Source organism: Pelobates fuscus, chromosome 2, assembly GCF_036172605.1.
Source record: "Pelobates fuscus isolate aPelFus1 chromosome 2, aPelFus1.pri, whole genome shotgun sequence".
Taxonomy (NCBI): Eukaryota; Metazoa; Chordata; class Amphibia; order Anura; family Pelobatidae; genus Pelobates; species Pelobates fuscus.
The window spans coordinates 39166552-39187228 of NC_086318.1; the positions used below are offsets into that span (position 1 = coordinate 39166552).

At 38.5% G+C, this 20677-nt stretch overlaps 1 protein-coding gene across 1 annotated transcript in view; it reads right to left on the reverse strand.

The window, feature by feature from the left end:
* Positions 1-20677, reverse strand: part of PKHD1 (PKHD1 ciliary IPT domain containing fibrocystin/polyductin) — a 557030-nt gene that overhangs the window by 130010 nt on the left and 406343 nt on the right. The window contains exon 58 of the mRNA XM_063441645.1: positions 15174-15325. Coding sequence (XP_063297715.1) covers positions 15174-15325 — 152 coding nt within the window. The remainder of the gene's footprint in view (positions 1-15173; positions 15326-20677) is intronic.

Below are 20677 nucleotides of genomic sequence, written 5' to 3' on the forward strand. Positions count from 1 at the left end.
CACTCCAGTCTGATGATGACTCATTTACACATATTCTAATTTTAGACAAGTCTGTTTTTGTAAAATCTAAAACTTTTGATCACTGATGATCACTGGATCCTAAACTTTCACCTACAGTAATATCTGATACCAAGTCTAGATTATCTAACTCCTCTATTTATCCAGGGGGCCTATAATTTACATTACTAAATTCTAACATAACCCACACTTACTCTATGGTCACCTCACTAACTTTTATTAGGCTAGATTTTATGATATCTTTCACATACAGGGCCACCCACCCCACCCCTCCCCTTTTCTTGCCTTCTCGGTTTTCTATAGAAAGAGTACACTGGTATTGCTATGTCCCAGGTATTTTTCTTGTTATACAATGTCTCAGTAACAGCCACTAAATCTACATTCTCAGTAGCCATTATTGCTACAAGTTTATGGATCCTATTCCCTAAACTGCGAACATTTGTAGACATGACTCTAAGTTTATAATTGTTTAACAAACTTGCTACAGGCACTTATGTCCTTTGGGGGTCAATTGGATTGATGTTTTATCACCCTTTTGTACCTCCCTCCTAGTTTAAATAATTCCTATCAAAACCTCGGAACTGCTCACTGAGAACATCCATTCCCTTTTGACAAAGATGCAAATCTTTTTTGTACAGTTAATTTCTATTACAAATAGAGCTATGATGAGAAACAAAGCCAAATATTTGCTCTCAATATCATTCACCAAGCCACAAGCTAAAGTCCCTATTATGTATCTGCCTATTATTCTGAATGTTATACACAGGCAGAACTTCAGAGAATGACAGTGTGGACACAACCTGCAATAGATCATTGGCAAGAACACAAAAAAAAAACAAAAAAAAACTTATATTACCTCTGAAACTTCATTGCAAGACATTTGTCCCTAGATGGAAAAGAACAACCAACTCCCCTTCCTACATTGCTTGCTTGTCAATATTAAAAATATGTCTCCTGTCTTTCCAAGCACTAGCTCCAGGAAGAGATCTCATAAAACCACTATTGTTTACCTCCACAACTCTTTTGATAGAACAACTGCTTTCTATCAGACCTCTAACTTATCCTTTTTGTCATTGGCTGCTGTCTTGCACACCTTAGACATAGAGGATGGTGGTTTCTCAAAATCGGTGCCTGAGTCTGTCTCCATACCACCACTATGCTCTAAAGTGCTGAAAATGTATTATGGAGAGACACAAATTGTGCAATGTGACTTTTATCCACAACTCTAAGTCTACCAGATCCTACATTAATCCATCTTCCATTCCTAGCAAGCCCCTTTGGCAATGACTTTGCAACAATCCCAGCATTAGTTTGTTTAACAGATCATTTATAAATCTCAAACTTTGCAAACTTTATTAGGTTTTAACTATTTCACCACCAGAGACTATGCTTACTTTTCTCAAGTTCATAGCTCTTACACTCAAATAGATGACTTCCTTATCCTGGGTTCTAATCTGGGATGCATGGTGGCCTCATGTCATGGTCTGACCAAGCCTCAGTTGTTTTTGCCACTTTATTGCAAAATCCTGCATTTTTCCATATTTTGGAATCCAATATCTAATATACTTTGAGACAAATAGTTTCCCCTATAATACCCCTACCACTTTATGGCTAGCATAAAAACAAACTCATCCAAAGTGTGACATTGTTAAAACAACAGTCACAGTGAAAATTATTGACTTGGCATAGATTCCTGTTGTGAACTAATCAGGTGAAATCAGACTTCCCTACACCCCTTTCTGAGGGATCGAAATTAGGATCTCGCTCAAAAGATCATTAAATTAGGTCTCATGAAAGTGGGCTATGATTTGAAAAAAACTACAGACAAAGCAATATCATGAGACAAAAGTTGACTTTATTTTTTCCTATTACTTATATTTTTTAGTTTGTATCCAATTAATGCCTATAGGTCTATCTGGATCAATCCAAGAATCTTTAACAGACTTTTTTTCTGTACTTTTCTGTACTTTTTCTTCTAATGGCTGTTAGTTCATAGAGAGCATGCAATATGACTTGAGATTGTCATCTTAAAATGAAATGAAACTACTTTTTTGTAACTGATTTTCTTTAAAAGCTCAGTTAAAATATATGAATATAGCAGATGTACCTCAGAGACCCTTTTGGATAGACTAGATCAGGGTTGTCAAACTTGTGGCCCCCCAGATGTTGCTTAACTACAACTCCCATGATTCTTTCAATGAAACAGATGGGCAGGGAATCATGGGAGATGTAGTTCAGCAACATCTGGGGGGCCGCAAGTTTGACATCCCTGGACTAGATGGTCATGTAGTGCTGCCCATAAATAATTCACATAAATTGTGATCTCTATTCATCATTCCACCCCAATGTCAGGCTGATCCTACAAATCAGTTTCCAAAATCCTGCAAATTTCATTTCAATACACTGTAAAGTACCTATAGCATATAATAGTGGTTAGTCATGTTTTTGTATTGGGAAATATCCTGATGTTGCATAACTTCATCTTTGTTTTAATCTTATTTCAAAAGGTCAAGGTCACACAGAAACACACAATTCTCCACTGAGCTGACATGTGGCCACTGGATATTGTCTGCATTGCTTTGTTGAATCTTGCTTAGAAAATCCCCAGGGTGCATAAGCAGATAACTTTGTATTTCTACATTCCTAATGTGTGATTTAAATTATGTAACTCAAACAAAACAGGTTAATATCACTATAAGATTACTATATATTGTTTCAAGACACAAACATTTCAGACAATTGTTTACTATCGAGATGTAATTTGATCTAACAAAAGTCTATTCCTATTTACTGTATGTACAATGTTCTATTTTTCGAATTTTGTATCTATAGCAAAAATATAAATGCAAATTACTCTGTAGACAATATTCTTAACTTTGCCATTCATGTCGACTTCTTTATTTGACCGTAGCAATTCCACGGAAATTGGAGTGCGTATTACACTTTGATTATACTTCCCACACATTCACTTTTGAATTAATTAAATGAAATACATGTTAACGTTTTAAATCACAGAATAAAAATAACAATGTTAAAAAAAACTACACAGAAAAATAGAGGCATTTCATCTGTAAGTGTACGTCAACTCTAATAGACACTGTAGCAACTTGAAAATGTTTGACACTTTTGACAAAATACTTGTTGTCATATTGAATGACATACTCCAGATAGATCTGAAGGGCATTTTGGAATCTCCAAAGTAAGTAATATGTTACATTTTCTGGGTAACTTTAAGTAATGACCCTGAATATTGTAAAAAAAAACAAAAAAAAAAACAACACTTTCAATCTCTTTTCCTTTTTTCAATAAGGAATTATTTAAAAGTAAATATTCTTAAAGGGGTCACGTTAAAGACCAAAACCACTTCGCCTTAATGAAATGATGTTGGTGCGTAGGTCCTGTCCTTGTATCCGATATTTTGAAATCAGTGCTGTTGTTTGAAAATGGCAATGATTATGTTTGTCTGAAAATACACTGCTAATGGCTGTTAGACTGATAATCACTAGAATCTCTCGTTTAAGACTTTGAAATGTAAACATCTACATGTTTGGATGACCTCTACGTTTCTACTTAAGATTTTTATTATGGCAAGTGAAAATTCAGCCCTGGCGGGTAGAAATTAACTAACATACAAAATTAGAATGAAAACAGCAAATGTGTACAGAGGAGAAAGGCACCTGTGGCTTACAATCTGGTACTCCATTGCAATGAGAAGCCATGTGGAAAAATCACAGATAAAGACAGCCAGGTACTCAGGGATCATGTAAAATGAATTTAGTGCCCATCAAAAATGCAATGTTTTAGGACATTTGAGCCTTTCTTCAGACTTTTCAGATAAGAGAATATAGCAAGGTTGGATGTTAAAATTATTTTATTTACACAAAGTAACAGAGTATTCTAATCATAGATCCATTTATTTTTACCAACTAGAGGGGTGAACACTGCATTATCTATTTCATTTCGTCACAATGAAAAACCTGTCAAATATTAGTGACAACTTAACCATTTGGAGGTTCATTGTGTCTTTCCTACCAAACAATCTTGCAAGAAGTGGAAATACAACAGAGTACATCACTTGGTATATTGTAATCAATATTGTTCCAATACATGGTTACTGCATGATTATACTATCACCTGTTTAAAACTGCATTGTATATTGTATTGTCTTTACCACTGTATGCTTTCCACTTTCAGCGTAATTTATTACTGACTGCTATTATTGTAAAAATAAAGAATTTGAAGGAAAAAAAAAGTAGTGAAAATACAGCATCTATAACAATCAATAAAGATAATTACATAGTGTATTGAACTCATGCTGGGCATTTGTGAAATTCAAATTCCCAAACATGCACTGACACTATCTCTCTCTCACTCTCTCTCTCTCTATGTATGTATAGTAATAATATATTATAACATAAGACATATGATACCAACAAAGCACAACCTAATCGGGCCTAGAATAAAAGCCCGACTCTTAATAGACACTGACTGTAAATCTACATAGCATATCAACATTTTAACATGGTGGTTCAACCTAAATATATTATATTTATATATATATATATATCTTTTTTTTTTACTTACTATATTTCTTGTGTTTCTTTTCGACACACCCTACAGCTGACCCTCTGACTTGTTTATTATAAAATGTATTTGTCTTCCTATCCTGACCTATTCTCAGCTACTGCAATGTTCATTTGTTGATTCACTAATATCCCTCACCCCCCGCCGCTGTTGACCTTACTTTGAAATATATGTATTTCAAATATGCACTATTACAAGACTTTATCTAAAACATTCATGAATTAAATCCTGTTCCTCTAGTGAATCTGGCTTCTCCAATTTCCTGTTTGAGAAACAGCTGTCTTTATCTTAAAGATCTGTAGACATTGTGTGCAATATTCTTACCTCCTCTGGAAGTCCATCTTATTAGTGAGGCTCCCTGAGTTTCAAACATACGGATTTCCAAAAAAGTCTGAACGAAAACAGAATGAATAAAAGGAAAACAAACCAATAAAAAAGACTATCCTATCATAACATCGAAGTTTCTGCTATTTGAGGAGTTTGGAAGAATCTCAAAATAAATGAAGCAAATGTGTATTTCATTAAATGCTAATATTTGGAAGACAAGAAATATGATGAAATGCTTCCAAATTCTTTACCAGGATACTGCAAATAATTTGCAGAGATTTTCTTGGGTCTAATTTTGGTACCTTTGAAGAGCTTCCTTTTGTGGGAAAAGAGATAAAAAAGTGGTTTTGAGAATGTAGATTTATGATAAATTGTGGATTCAGTTGAAAGGATAGGGTCTTGGATGCATGTGACAGAAGTATTGTATACAAAATTAAAAAGACACTAAATCAAAATATTTAATAAAATAAACCTGCAAACATAATTAAAGAAATATTTATATCTAAAGAAGTGCTTAGAAAATGCATTGAACATATTATGTAAAAAGCATATATGCTAAATTAAAGGTTTTTCTTTAACTTTATCACTTTTAACCCTGCACTTTAGCTACACTGGATTTGCAGGTTTCTAAACGGTGTCCATATTGAATGTGAAAGATGCCAGCACAAACATAAAATAGTACTCAGTTTAGATGTAACGCACTCTAATTTTATTGAGATTCCACAGCAAGCAGTATGTTTTGGCCATAGTGTAGGCCTTTAGCAATATTAAAAAGTTATAGTGCAATAGGTGAAAAATAAAGATAAACAGCTTGGCCCAAAAAAAAGTTGCCACCTGGATTTAACTAAGCAAATAGGCAAGAGCTGGCAACAAGTTATTTAACTCCAACTGATGCAATGAGAAGCTTCTCATTTCTGAACCCCTTAAGGACCAAACTTCTGGAATAAAAGGGAATCATGACATGTCACACATGTCATGTGTCCTTAAGGGGTTAACAACTGTGGTCATGGAAAAGATGTTAGTCTGTTTGAGAAGGGTCAAATCATTGGCATGCATCAAGCAGAGAAAACATCTAAGGAGATTGCAGAAACTACTAAAATTGGGTTAAGAACTGTCCAACGCATTATTAAAAACTGGAAGGATAGTGGGAAATCATCATCTTCAAGGTAGAAATGTGGTCGGGAAAAAAAATCCTGATTGATCGTGATCGGCGATCACTTAAATGTTTGGTGAAATCAAATCGTAGAAAAACAACAGTAGAACTCAGGGCTATGTTTAATAATGAAAGTAAGAGCATTTCCACATGCACAATGCAAAGGGAACTCAAGGTATTGGGACTGAACAGCTGTGTAGCCTTAAGAAAACCACTAATCAGTGAGGCTAATCGGAAAAAAAAGGCTTCAATTTGTTAGGGAGCATAAAGATTGGACTCTGGAGCAATGGAAGAAGGTCACGTGGTCTGAAAAATCCAGAGTTATGGGCGCATCAGGGTAAGAAGAGAGGCAGATGAAGTGATGCACTCTACTTTACAAGCCTGCGGGGGCAATGCTATGATCTGGGGTTGCTGCAGTTGGCCAGGTCTAGGTTCAGGAACATTATGTGCCCAAAGAATGAGCTCAGCTGACTACCTGAATATACTGAATGACCAGGTTATTCCATCCACTTTTTCTTCCCTGATGACACGGGCATATTCCAAGATGACAATGCCAGGATTCATTAGGCTCAAATTGTGAAAGAGTTGTTTAGGGATCATGAGATCATTTTCACACACGGATTGGCCACCACAGAGTCCAGAACTTAACCCCACTGAGAATCTTTGGGATGTGCTGGAGAAGGCTTAGCACAGTGGTCTGACTCTCCCATCATCAATACAAGATCTTATTAAAAAATGAATGCAACACTGGACGGAAATAAATCTTGTGACATTGCAAAAGCTTATTGAAACAATGCCACAGTAAATGCGTGCCATAATCAAGCCTAAAGGCGGTCCAACAAAATATTAGAGTGTGTCCTCTTTTTTGGGTGGTGACTTTTTTTTGGCCAGGCAGTGTATATATGTAAAGAATGCTAGTGGACTAACATTGAAATTGAATGTTGAACATTGAGTAAACCTTACTGAACTTATATAGATCTCTTTGCTTACAGGGTATGACCAATGGTGGAAATATCATAAGGGAAGATTCATATGTTCAATTGCTAATATTGTTATAGACCATGGAGCTATTATTCAAGGTTATTTGCCAATTGATGCATTTTTGGAAGTTCACCAGGTGAATGCAAAATGTAGGTCAAAACAGCCAAACTGAAATAAATATTCAAATCGGCTGTGTTTCTAGATCAGTTATTTTGATTCAAAATTCAACATTCTGTGTACATTCTACTCATCGTCATTTATTTTTTCCTAATTTATTCATTGATAAGATATAACAGCATGTGCTTGAAGTTCTGCAGACTAAACAGAAATTACAAATATATTTTATTTTAACCCCTTAAGGACCAAACTTCTGGAATAAAAGGGAATCATGACATGTCAGACACGTCATGTGTCCTTAAGGGGTTAAAGAAGATGGATATGGATGACAAATGCATTACACAATAAAAAAAATGTACTATTACAACTCCCCTAAAATAAACACTTATAGACAAAATCAGAAATAAAACAAACACACAGAGAATGAAATAAAAAGACACAGTGCTGGGAGTGAGAGCTTGCCCAACATGTAGACTAGAAATAACCAGGGCTTAATGGTGTATAAATAGGTACTTTGCTAAAGACAATGAGAAGCAATTGTCTGGTTCATGTTTCATTACCCAGGTCATTATTGCATTAAGAAGTAAATCGACCAAGTCCTGTAAATAACTGTTTGCAAGCTTAAAACTAATTCTTAAAGTCGACCAGTGATGTCTATTTCACATTAAAATGGAAAAATAGCTTAATTGTAAAATGCATTATGTTAACTTATAATGATAAACAATTAACTTTTTTATATGCTGTAGCATATATTTATCTATACTACTCTAGAACTACAGTTATAGGAACCGTAGCACTACAGTTAACGAAATTGTTATTTATTTCTTCCTCCTGTCTCTCTTGACGACATCAGTGAGCAACGGTCAATGTCGTTCCACCAAGTGGTAAATATTACGGTGCGGCCAGCAATCCAGGTAACTTTTGTCACTAGATTAATTCCAAAAATGAAACAGTTTGTATTGAATTGTAGCTTGGTATTTAGTAACCTCTTTACTCACAAGTGCTTCTGTTTTTAGATAGTTAATGGAACACTATAGTATTATGAGTACAAACCTGTATGCCCAATGCTATGGTGTCCCTATCCCTATGGATATTTATGCCCTCAATGCTGCCAATTTCTTCTTCAACTGATGGTGGTCCAATCCAATTTTTCTCATAGAGCAAGTAGTACCACGTGCCCATTCAAGCTTCCCCATAGGAAAGCATTAGCATTGTATTTAATGCTTTCCTATGAGTTCTACATCACGTGACCACATTTTGCTCAGTATGAAAGCCACTAGAGGCTTGTTTAACTCTTCAAGGTATACATGGTCTTTTTTTGAAAATCTTCAATTTTTACAGTAAAGAGTTAAACATTCAGGACCAATGAACCCAGACAACTTCATTAAGAAGGAGTGGTCTGCTTAACATTAGTGTCCTTTTACGTGTAACATTGATTTAAAACATAGGATGAGTAGTTACACATACAGCTAATTTTGTATGTTTCTTATTTTTCCGGGGTTCTTTCTACTTTATGCGTACATTCTTTTTGGAAGTAGTAAGTGGGCAAGAGTTTTAGATATTATTTATCTATTTAACAGTTCTAATAGAGCACTTCTTTTCAGAGCGCTTTCTAATTTATGTACATTGGCAATTATACAAATGGGATAAATATTTGAAGACACTGAAACAAAAGGAGTACTCTTACAGTTTAGCCAAAAAGGTTGTGGGGACAAAATACAATTGTAAAATAACAGAAATGTATTCACAAGTGTAATACTGCTTAAACATCAGTACACCATTCACAGTGAGTATGATAGTAATACATACTAGAAGCAATGCTCTACAGTCACCACACATTGAAAGTGGAGAACATAGAGCACAATGAGCATACAGTAAGTAAAGTACAGAACAGAGACAAAGAGTTAGATTGATAATAGTCAGTAAGTCAGGATGGACCCTTGCTCAGAGACTTGTAGAGAAGGGCAGGTTGTGTTTATCCCCTTAAGGACACATGACATGTGTGACATGTCATGATTCCCTTTTATTCCAGAAGTTTGGTCCTTAAGGGGTCAAAGAAGAATGTTTATTGTATAAGAAATTCACCTAGTTGGATCATATGACTGGAATCAAGTTGAGTTTATAGGGAAGAGTTGCATGCAGGAGATAGGGTGATGCCTGGGTGCTGAGATGTAGGGGTTGGATAAGAGAAAAAGATTTGAGGTAGTGGAGAGGACAATTTTGGAGTGTACCTGGAGAAGAGGAGAGGTAGAGGGGTTATGGAGGGATTGGAATATGAGGGTAAAATATTTTGAAGAGAGGCTGCTGGCATACTGGAAGACAGTTGGCCTATTGAACCTTTTGAATAAGGGGGCAGATAAATAAGTAAATGGAGTATGGGCAGCCGCATGATGACATCACTGGCAATGACAGGAGGGAAAATTGGGCGTAAAGGACAGGAAAGAGAATGGAAAAGATCTATGTAAAAAAAATGGAAATTAAAGCCATTTGACAAATTAAGGCACTACCGGTGATACTAATTAAAGGCACTACCAGTGAAACAGAATTGGATTGTTGATAGTAGCCATTTTTCCCAATATCAGAATATTTTGGGGGACAATGGAATTTTGGACAAATGTAATTTCAGCTAAGCAGAATTTTATAAGTGAAATTCCAATTTGGAGATTAAATCAGAAGAACAAAAAATATTATAATATAATATTACATATTTTGCAGTACATTGAAATGAGAATTTTTCACCATTTGGAATTTATTTATGTTTTTTTTTATTTATATATCATAATGTTATTAAACATATAATATATACATATTTAAGAATGTATTTTTTTTTTATTGCCATTCCTTTTCCCCTCTTTTGCCTACTTTTCACTTAATCAGTGATTTAAATCAACATTTAGTAATTGTCCCCTAGATATCAAACATAATAAATGTTTGTTTGTTTTGTTGCTGTGATTACACTTGCCAGACTGAACAATTGCAGCATCGGAAATGACATCACCAGTTGGATAACCTGGAACTATAATGCCATCATCGTGTACTGTGTCGATTTTTTCTCATGAATACACAGCTTCCATTTGTATTCTTTTTATACATTATCCAATCCCAACCCAGACAGTGTGTCAGTCTGCCAAAATAATGTTGGTCTTGTGCTCCTTGTAAACACCATAGCTTTATTCTGATTGTGAAGTTATACCTATCTGGTATTTTGTCTCTCTATTTTTTACTAACCATTTAGTATTTCATTTTATTGTTTTAATACTACATCTTTACTTGCCAAATGGTAAATTTATATTGTCTCTGTATGTTTATAAGTGCATATAGGCAATCATCTATATTGTCTAACAAATACGTCTGTCTGCCTCTGTATTAGAAAATCCCTCATAGGCTAGTCCAGTGCAGATATTATGTGTGGGATTAGAGGTAAAGTTATATCCCCTTGTCTTTGTCCCCACACTGAATTTGGCTGAATGACTAGGGGAGAGTTCAGAGATGGAGCCAGGAAACACATCTTGCTTATCCATGCGGCTGAGTGGTTGCAAAATTGTTGAACACACTCCAGAAGAGACTGCAGAGGATAGAAATGGGGAGACTCTTGAATCAACAGGCATGGGGATGAGGCCGTTGTAAGGTACGTATGAAGCAGAGGGTGTTGTGCAGCAGATATGGGGTGTAATTGGTGGAGGTAGTCATTGGGGTAAAGGATGGCGAGGGCGCAATAATAGGGCAGACATGAGTCAACATATGCTATATTTAACATATATTATCTTTATTTCGACACTGTGAGTGGAATCCAGAATCATGAGCCAACCCGAACATGTTTGGTTTTTGCACGTTTTGGGGGGGTCTGTAATTCAGGTACATTTTAGCTCATGAAGACAGACTGTGAGCAATGGGCACTGATGAATGGTCAGGAATAAGGCAGGGGTTAGTGAGGTAGCAGACATGAGACAGAGGCTGATGTGAGGCAGGCATGAGGTAGAGGCTGTGGTTTGGAGAAGAGTTTAAGCCAAATATTTTACTCTAATGGTCAACTGTTTTACTACTTTATGCCACCTAGCAACACTCTGGCTCTGTATGGATGTTTCTGAATGTTCCTTGATAGATATTGTGATTTTCGTGCAGATGATAAACGCAGTTAACTTTGTAAACCTGTCATTAGTAAGGACCTGTAATCCCTTTACATCTAATAATACATTTAGAGATTAGTAGCTCCATTAATGATGGGACCATGGCAATGAGTGGATGAGCTTCGCTTGCTCCATGCCTACACTCAATGCACTCTATCAGAATAACAAGTCCAATCTTCACAGCTATAGTGGAAGCCCAGGCTCCCTGTCAGTGATTCACTTAAATACTGCTTTCACCTCCCATCCTTTTAGAAAGCTTGCAATATAGAGGGGTAGAGGACATAGGAAAATGATAGCACTGTAAGACTTTTTCCTATTCCTTTCTTATTTTCACAACATTTTCTAACTCTTTGCAGCATTTTATGTTTGAAAGCTGTGACATCCGGATTCTTCCTAGTCTCAGTCAAACATAAATATCAGTGGAGATTAAAGCACCCAATACCTAGTTTCGTTCTTTGAGGCCTATAATTGCTTAGGAAAGAGAATACAATTTCCCCTCTAGCTAGAACAAAATGCCATATTCACGCTTAGATATAGGCAGACAAATTTTCTGTCAGCCTTCCAGTTGTATTTGCAACACCAGCTCTCTGACAGTCCTGAAGAATTGAGGAGCACACAGAAAAAAAAGCTTATAAAGAATCCCGTTTGAAGTTCTCGTACCATTGGACAAGGAATGCATTGTCTTTCATTTCTTCGCAATCAAGACATAGAGTATCCATTTAAAGATGTGATTCATAGCCTCTTGTCTGCATATTATTCCCAACACAGCATTACACATTAACCCCATGTGAGTGTGGTGTTGTATAGAGCCGTTTGTGGTTACAGTTTAATAGTTGGAATTTTTGGATATTGTTATGTGTGAGTACGAGTTTTAATTGCATAATAAATACATAACAAATAAAAATGAAACTAGAATAAAACAAAAGAAGATATTTTTCATGGTGCGTGCAAGAATGTGTGGGCAGTTAGACAGCTAGAAGAAATTAATCACAACGTCAAAGTATTTAAAAAAGAAGGTATATTTAGCTTTTGTAGTTTTCCAAGTGCATGGGTTCTGTTTGCGTGTTATTATCCAGTGCAATGGCACTCATATTGATTCCGGAAGTTAACCCCTTAAGGACGCTGGACGGTTCAGGACCGTCATCGGCATTTTTCACTTGCCGACCGACGACGGTCCTGAACCGTCCTAAATTTAAAATGTACTTACCCGATCGCCGTCGTTCCCCCGGCGGCGATCGGCGGTGCTCCCGGTGTGGGGAGACTGTCTGCAGCCCAGACAGTCTCCCCATGGCGAATTAGGTCCCCTGTGGCCATGTGATCGCCCAACAGGGCGACCACATGGTCACAATAGGTGTCCTAGTCTCTGCCTGCAGGGGGACTGTCTGTGCTGACAGGCAGTCTCCCTGCATGTGTAAAATCAGTGTAAAATAAAAAAAAAATTTAAAGTTATAGTTAATAAAAAAAAAATATTATTATATATGTGTATATATATATGATATATAGACATATATTATACCTATATAATATATGTCTATATATCATATATATAATGTCATGCTAAGTGTATTTTTATATTAATATGTACATATATTAATATAAAAATACACTTATAATTAATTTACACACGTATATATATAATATATATAATAACTATATATATTGTATATATATATTATTATAAAATACGAATAATAAATAATTTAAATTAAATTAAAAAAATTAAAAATAATAATAAAAATTAAAAAAAAATTATATATCTATACGAAATTTTATTCTAACTGTATTTTGATATTAATATATATATATTTATATCAAAATACACTTAGAATGAAATTGTATATATATCTATGTATATATAAATAAATAAAAAGAATGCGAACTATTCATATGTCCATATACAAAATTACATAAATAATTATATAAATATACACGTAGACTTCAAATATATAAATATGCATATATATTTAAATTCGACGTGCGTATTTATGTAATATTTTTACATAATTAAGTTATTTTATTGATTGCAATTTAAGGGACCTGCCTGCCAACCCAGGCCGAGAGTACAGAGAATTTAATTTGCTATCACTGTATTTTACCCTGTAACGTTCTACGACACCCTAAAACCTGTACATGGGGGGTACTGTTTTACTCGGGAGACTTCGCTGAACACAAATATTAGTGATTCAAAACAGTAAAACATATCACAGCGATGATATTGTCAGTGAAAGTGACTTTTTTTGCATTTTTCACACACAAACAGCACTTTTACTGATGATATAATTGTTGTGATACATTTTCCAGTTTTGAAACACTAATATTTGTGTTCAGTAAAGTCTCCTGAGTATAACAGTACCCCCCATGTACAGGTTTTATAGCGTTTTTGAAAGTTACAGGGTCAAATATATGGGTCAAATATTTACATTGAAAATGGCCAGGTTGGTTACGTTGCCTTTGAGAGCGTATGGTAGCCCAGGAATGAGAATTACCCCCATGATGGCATACCATTTGCAAAAGAAGACACCCCATTTGCAATACCTTGGGTTATGTCCAGTCTTTTTTAGTAACCACTTAGTCACAAACACTGGCCAAAATTAGCGTTCAATTTAGTTTTTTACTTTTTTCACACATAAACAAATATGAACGCTAACTTTGGCCATTGTTTGCGACTAAGTGGCTACTAAAAAAGTCTGGACTTACCCCATATTGAATACCCTGGGTTGTCTAATTTAAAAAAAATATGTACATGTGGGGTGTTATTCAGCGATTTATGACAGATAATAGTGTTACAATGTCACTATTGATACATTTTAAAAATGTATGTTTTGAAACCGCAATATCCTACTTGTACTTATAGCCCTATAACATGCAAAAAAAATAGCAAAAAGCATGTAAACACTGGGTATTTTTAAACTCAGGACAAAATGTTGAATCTATTTAGCAGTTTTTTTCATTCGCTTTTGTAGATGAATAAAAGATTTTTCACATAAAAGTCAAAAAACATGTATTTTTTTCAATTTTTCATCATATTTTTTCATTTTTTTAAAATTAAATTACATGAGATTATATAAATAATGGTATGTAAAGAAAGCCCCTTTTGTCCTGAAAAAAACAATATATAATTTGTATGGGAACAGTAAATGAGAGAGCGGAAAATTACAGCTAAACACAAACGCCACAACAGTGTCAAAAAGATGCCTGGTCGCAAATGTACAACATCGCAAAAAAAGTCCGGTCCTTAAGGGGTTAAAAAGGCTGTATTGACATTGATGGCAATGAAACCTACAACTTTGACTTACAGCAGCAGGAGCACGGTCCATTGAGTGACCAATCAAGTCTATCGTCATTTTGTTAATAAAGTATAGCAAGTTGGCTTTAACATGATTATCTGAATCAAGAAAAGGTCTTTCCATAACCCAGCACAATGCACTTATTTAGTTTAGTGTAGCAGGTTAATGTTATTTTGCCTATTGTGCATCCTCTGCATGTTTGACACACTCCTGCCCAGATTCTGCCATACTCCGCACATTCTAGTTTAAATATCATTGATTTTTGGATTGGATTTTGATTGGGTGAAGAAAGCATAAGAAAAAAGAAGCAGCTAGGAATTTGCCAGCTTTCTTCTATCTGTAGAGCGAGGCAACTGTCTCATTCAAGGCCAACGTTTTAGAATGAGACTGTTGTCTCAAAGGGATGAATGCCTCTTTAATATAGACTGAATACATTTTGCTTTAAATAAACAAATAGCTCAAACATAACTCTAATTATTGTTCTAAATTAAAATAAAACTACATTTCACAGAGCATATCTATTACTAGAAGTAACAATTAACATTGTCTTCCATTCAAATGTATTATTTATGTGCCTACCTGAGTTGAGACAGGGTAGCAAAATTGAAAGATCTGATTTTGGAAACACTGTAACTGGTGGAGGAAGAAGACTCAGAGACACGCCGTCCAAATCCTTAAACAGAACCCTTCCTAAGCCGTAACATTCCATACTTAACGGACACTCCGGATCTCTGTTAAAATGCAAGGAAATTATCTAAATTCATACTATTTGGAATTCATTGAAATCTATTTTTTTTTTGTTTGTTTTTCTAAATATACATTTTAGGGCTTTTTAGACAGACAACAAATAATAAAAGAATGTGAGATGCAGTTATTTAAACTACCACAAGGAAAGAAACCCTAGTTAAAAATGTTTAAAATGACTAACGCAAAGGATTTTTTTTAACCTATTAGCTGCTACACAGCTATGATATAAATATATTTTGTGGCGGAACCAACCTCGCCACTGAGAACTGGAGAAGCCTGGTTGCTAGCCTCCTGCCCAGTGATTATGGTCCCTGGGAGATATTGCCCTTTAAGGGACTGAATTGGGGCTTATGGACTGCTACCATAATATACTGACCCTTTGGGAACTACTTTTGGGCATGGGGATTGTATAATACTGTTCCTAGCCCTTTAAATACTTTGGGGACAGATTGGTACTTTTGTATATGGCACTTCGGACACAGTCGAAGCTGTCGAAGCTGTCGAAGCTGTCGAAGCTGTCGAAGTTACCGAAGTTGTCGAAGTCGTCGAAGTGGCCGGTATCGGACAAAGGACCACGTGGCGGCGGCCATTTTAACTTCGAACACTGCCGACCCTTAACATCAACTCCACTTCGACACTTCGACTAAAGTCGAAGTACAGGCACACTTTGAATGGGACTTAGCCGTTTTTATGCCAGGAATTGACCGACCGCACAGCCCAAATCTATGGAACTGTTTTGGGCAAGGAAATGTGCTTGCGGTCGGTCATAAAAGGACTTCCGTGTAACTTTTGATCCACTGGAGGGATTTGCCTGATTTTTGGAAGTGTTTATGTTTAAAGTATGCTGAGTCTGAATATGTGATTTGTATGTGAATGTGATGTATGGTTTTGAAGTTATAGATATTGTGTAAAAGTTATGTTTTAAACTGTATATTAAGTGGATTATCTCTCACAAGGGGAGGGGATGTGTGGGTTGCACCCGTGTTACTATTGGTTATTTTATGCCTCCCCCGGGTGTGGCCTGTATGTGTGAGATGGAAATAAAAGCCAGGCTGGATGAGCCAGTCCAGAGTTCCTGTTTAACCCTCAAAGTGAAGTGTCGTCTCATTATTGGGGGAGGATTTATTGCATGCTGTTCCAGTTTGACTGCTAGGAGTGCAAACCTATTCGTATGGTTCCTATTCAACTGTCTACAGCATTCAGAGGCTTGAGAGGATTCATATGCTTCTCAGATTCGGTGATTGTGGTGTCTGCCAGAGTGCTTGGAGTCCTCAGGAAGCGCTAGGAGCATCCATTAACGGAGGTACCAAGTCGGGGTGCCAGGTGATCCGTTACATTGGTGGCAAGCGGTGGGATGGCGTCCTAGTGCGAGGTAAAGCAGCTCAAAGACACTGTTTGTATTTACAAATTGAGGGCAACGCTAGCACTCGTGCAGCGCCCCTGGGAGCAGACAAGTATGGAAGGTTCTGGCTCTGGAGATGATTGGCTGGCCGAGGTGAGGCAGCGAGTGGCCGAGTATGGGGATGATATACCCATGGAGACACACCGGGTGATCTGGAACCAGGTCATGGCCGAGCGAAACACAAGGCTGGGCCGAGAATTCTGGCTGGCGAAAGAAAGGAAGTATGCTCAGCAGCAGGAGCGTTACAGCAGCCGAGTAGAGGCTGCATCCGAGGAGGTTAGCCGTCTTTCCCTGAGGCGGCGGGAGGAACCCGAAGTGGGGGTCCTCATAGACTGGTCCTGTGAGGAACCACAACAGGCAGGTAGAGATGGGACCAAGGTCTCTCCACCGGGCCCACCGGGATGTTGGGCAGCCGCCCAGATCCCCAGCAGCAACCAGAGTTGCCAGGTGGCCCTTACTCACAAATGTTGAGGGGCCTCACGGATAGGTCCTGGGAAGACCCACAGATGGCAGGTGGAGATGGGACTGCAGTCTGTCTACCGGCTCTACAGGGATGCTGGGCAGTCGGCCCAGATCCCCAGCGGCAGTGTGCGTTACAGGGAGCTGAAGGTGCCATCCTTCCTCCCCAGCGGCAGTGTGTGGTACAGAAAGCTGAAGGTGTCATCCTTCCTCCCCAGCGACAGTCTACAGTTCAGGGAGAGGAACTTGTTACTTCCTCACCCCAGCGGCAGTCTACAGTTCAGGGAGAGGAGCTTGTTACCCCCTCTCCCCAGCGGCAGTCTGCGGTTCAGAGAGAGGAGCTTGTTACCCCCTCTCCCCAGCGGCAGTCTACAGTTCAGGGAGAGGAGCTGGTTACCCCCTCTCCCCAGCAGAAGCATAAACCACCAAGGGGAGACACTAAGCCCCTCACCAGCGCAGATGGGACCGTGGTCTCTGCACCCAAGCTACAGGGAGTACGGAGGGTCAGCGCTGCTCCACAGCGGCAGAATATTTTACCGGGAGGGGAGAGTCTCGTTCCCCCTCCCCAGCGGCAGCCTAGCCCACCAAGGGGAGACACTAAGCCCCTCTCCAGCGCAGATGGGACCGTGGTCTCTGCGCCCAAGCTACAGGGAGTACGGACGGTCAGTCCTGCTCCCCAGCTGCAGAATATTTTACCGGGAGGGGAGAGTCTCGTTCCCCCTCCCCAGCAGCAGCCTAGCCCACCAAGGGGAGACACTAAGCCCCTCACCAGCACAGATGGGACCGTGGTCTCTGCGCCCAAGCTACAGGGAGTACGGGCGGTCAGTCCTGCTCCCCAGCGGCTGAATCTTTTACCGGGAGGGAAGGGTCTCGTTCCCCCTCCCCAGCGGCAGCCAAGCCCACCAAGGGGAGACAGTAAACCCCACAACAGTGCAGATGGGACCGTAGTCTCTGCACTGGCAGCACAAGGGGTAAGGACGGTCGGTCCTGTCCCCCAGCCACAGAGCTGTGTATCCAGAGGGGAGACTGACGGTCTCCCCCTCCCACAACCAGGCTCCAACCAGGCTACTTCCGGGGTAGCGCTGGCACCAGGGCAGAGTACCCCTAGTCTCTGTCCACTCAGCAACCCACCAAGGCAGCCTACCAGTCCCCCACACAGCCGTGGTGAGGCACCTGGACCTGAACAAGTTTCTCCTTCATCCAGGTGCAGTAACTATTTATTGTGGGTGGGCTGTACTGCTGTTTGTGCTTCGTGGGTGGGTTTCTGGACTAACCAGGGCACTGACCGGCAGGAGGACAGATACCCTGTTAGTCTAGTTGGTAAAGGGGAGAAATGTAGCGGACTGGACCCTGCACTAGAGTCTGCCCCAGTTTCCTGGAGGGGACTGCTTGCTCGCCTCCTGCCCTGTGATTATCGTCCCTGGGAGATATGGCCCTTCAAGTACAATATTTGGGCATAATGGATTATGTATGACCTTACTGGCCCTTTAAGAACCATCTGGGGACATACTGTGGAGTTACTGGGTGACCACCATTTCATGTATCAGAGGCACATGGTGAGAACAATGGATGGAGCACATGGTGAGAACAAAGGATGGCGGCCATTTTAACTCACAGACATTGTTGTGACTTTTCTACACGGTGCCATCTCGCCGGTATTTGGCACACAAAGACATCGTGCAGTAGTTTTAAACTATACGACAGGGGACACATTATACAGTAATTATTTTTTATATAATCTGTATATGTTCTGCGGAATCTGCATTAAACTGTATCTTCCAAACTACTGAATGGATCTGGGTGAATTTTGTATATGTGGTTCACCCAGATCCCCTGGTTCTGAGGATATACTTTATATGGGGTTATTGCATGTTTTGGGGTCCCTGTGATATTTTTTATAAAACTGTATTCCTTTGCCTGTGATAATGAGATTACCCACTGTGTTCAGTAATCCTATTACAGGCAGAGGGGAGGATTTTGTGTGGGAGTGTCTGTGTGTATTGTACCGATTGATTGGTTGTTTTGTCCCTCCCTGTGGGCGGACCTGTATTCCAACAACTGTAATAAAAACCAGGCTGGGAGTGCCAGCCTCAGTTCCTGCTTAACCCTCAAAGTGAAGTGTCGTCTCATTATTGGGGGAGGATTTATTGTATGCTGTTCCAGTTTGACTGCTAGGAGTGTAAACCTATTCGTATGGTTTCCTTTTCAACTGTCTACAGCATTCATATGCTTGAGAGGATTTATACGCTTCTCTGATTCAGTGGTTGTGGTGTCTGCTGCAGTGCTTGGAGTCCTCAGGAAACGCTAGGAGCATCCATTAACCGAGGTACCCAGTCGGGGTGCCAGGCGATCCGTTACATATTTGTTAAATGAATTGCAACCTTTTAGATTCATGTTTTTTTTTTCTTCTTTTTAATGTGCCATACTTGGAAGTTCATGACAAACTTTGTGTAGAAACACATCTAGTGTTACAGGAGTATTTTTCCCCATATTTTACATGGTATGGACACAGATGGGATTGCTTTAATGATTCTTAGCTCCCCACTTTGTTTTGTTTATGTTTCATATTAAAATTGTTACATCATTAAAAAGAGTTGTACTAAAAAAGAACAAATTAAGGAAAACTGTATGCCATGATCGGAGTACAAGCAAGATGCACTGAAGACTCCATGGGTTTGTGAATAGTACCATTCAAATACCAAGAGTTGAAATAGTATTACAGTGAGTTTGTACTATGAAGCATTACGACAATTCATTCTGGGATAGATTTCTAAGAATAACACATAACTTTTCCCCAGCACACAGTGTGTCATGCAGGGAATAGGAGCTAGAAAGTTGACCACCCGAGTTCGCTCGTACTGGTCCCCAGGGAAGCGGCCCTCCTGCACCCAGAAGTTATAGAAACAGGAGAGAAGCTAAAATATGTATTTAGATCTGTGTATGTGTGTATGTGTGTCAGTGTGAGTGTATCTGTGTTTGTGTCAGTGTGTATATATTTGTGTAGGTGGCAATGTGTATATCCAGTCTATGTTCATGTGTATATCTGTGTGTTCTTGTGTATCTGTGTGCATGTATGTATCTGTGTGTCTGCGCACATGAACAGGTGTGTGCCAGTGTTAATCTCTATTTGTCTAGCAGTATAAATTGTGAGGGAATGTTTGTGTTTGGCAGTGCTCAAATGTATGTATGTATGTGAGCATGAATCTGTGGGAGTGTGTGCTAGAGTTGGTAGAGGGCACTGCAATTCTGATATCCCTGTAATATGTGACGTCCAACAATCTATGAATATATGGCATTTGGAATATATGTTTAATCAATGGTTTTTATTTTATTATGTAAAAGACAATACACCATCCATGCCAATCTTTTATAAATATTAAAGTTGTACCATGGTGATCTGATAAAACGATATACAGTGGGACCTCGGTTTACAAACGCCTCGGTTAACATAATTTTCGGTTTACAAATGAAAATC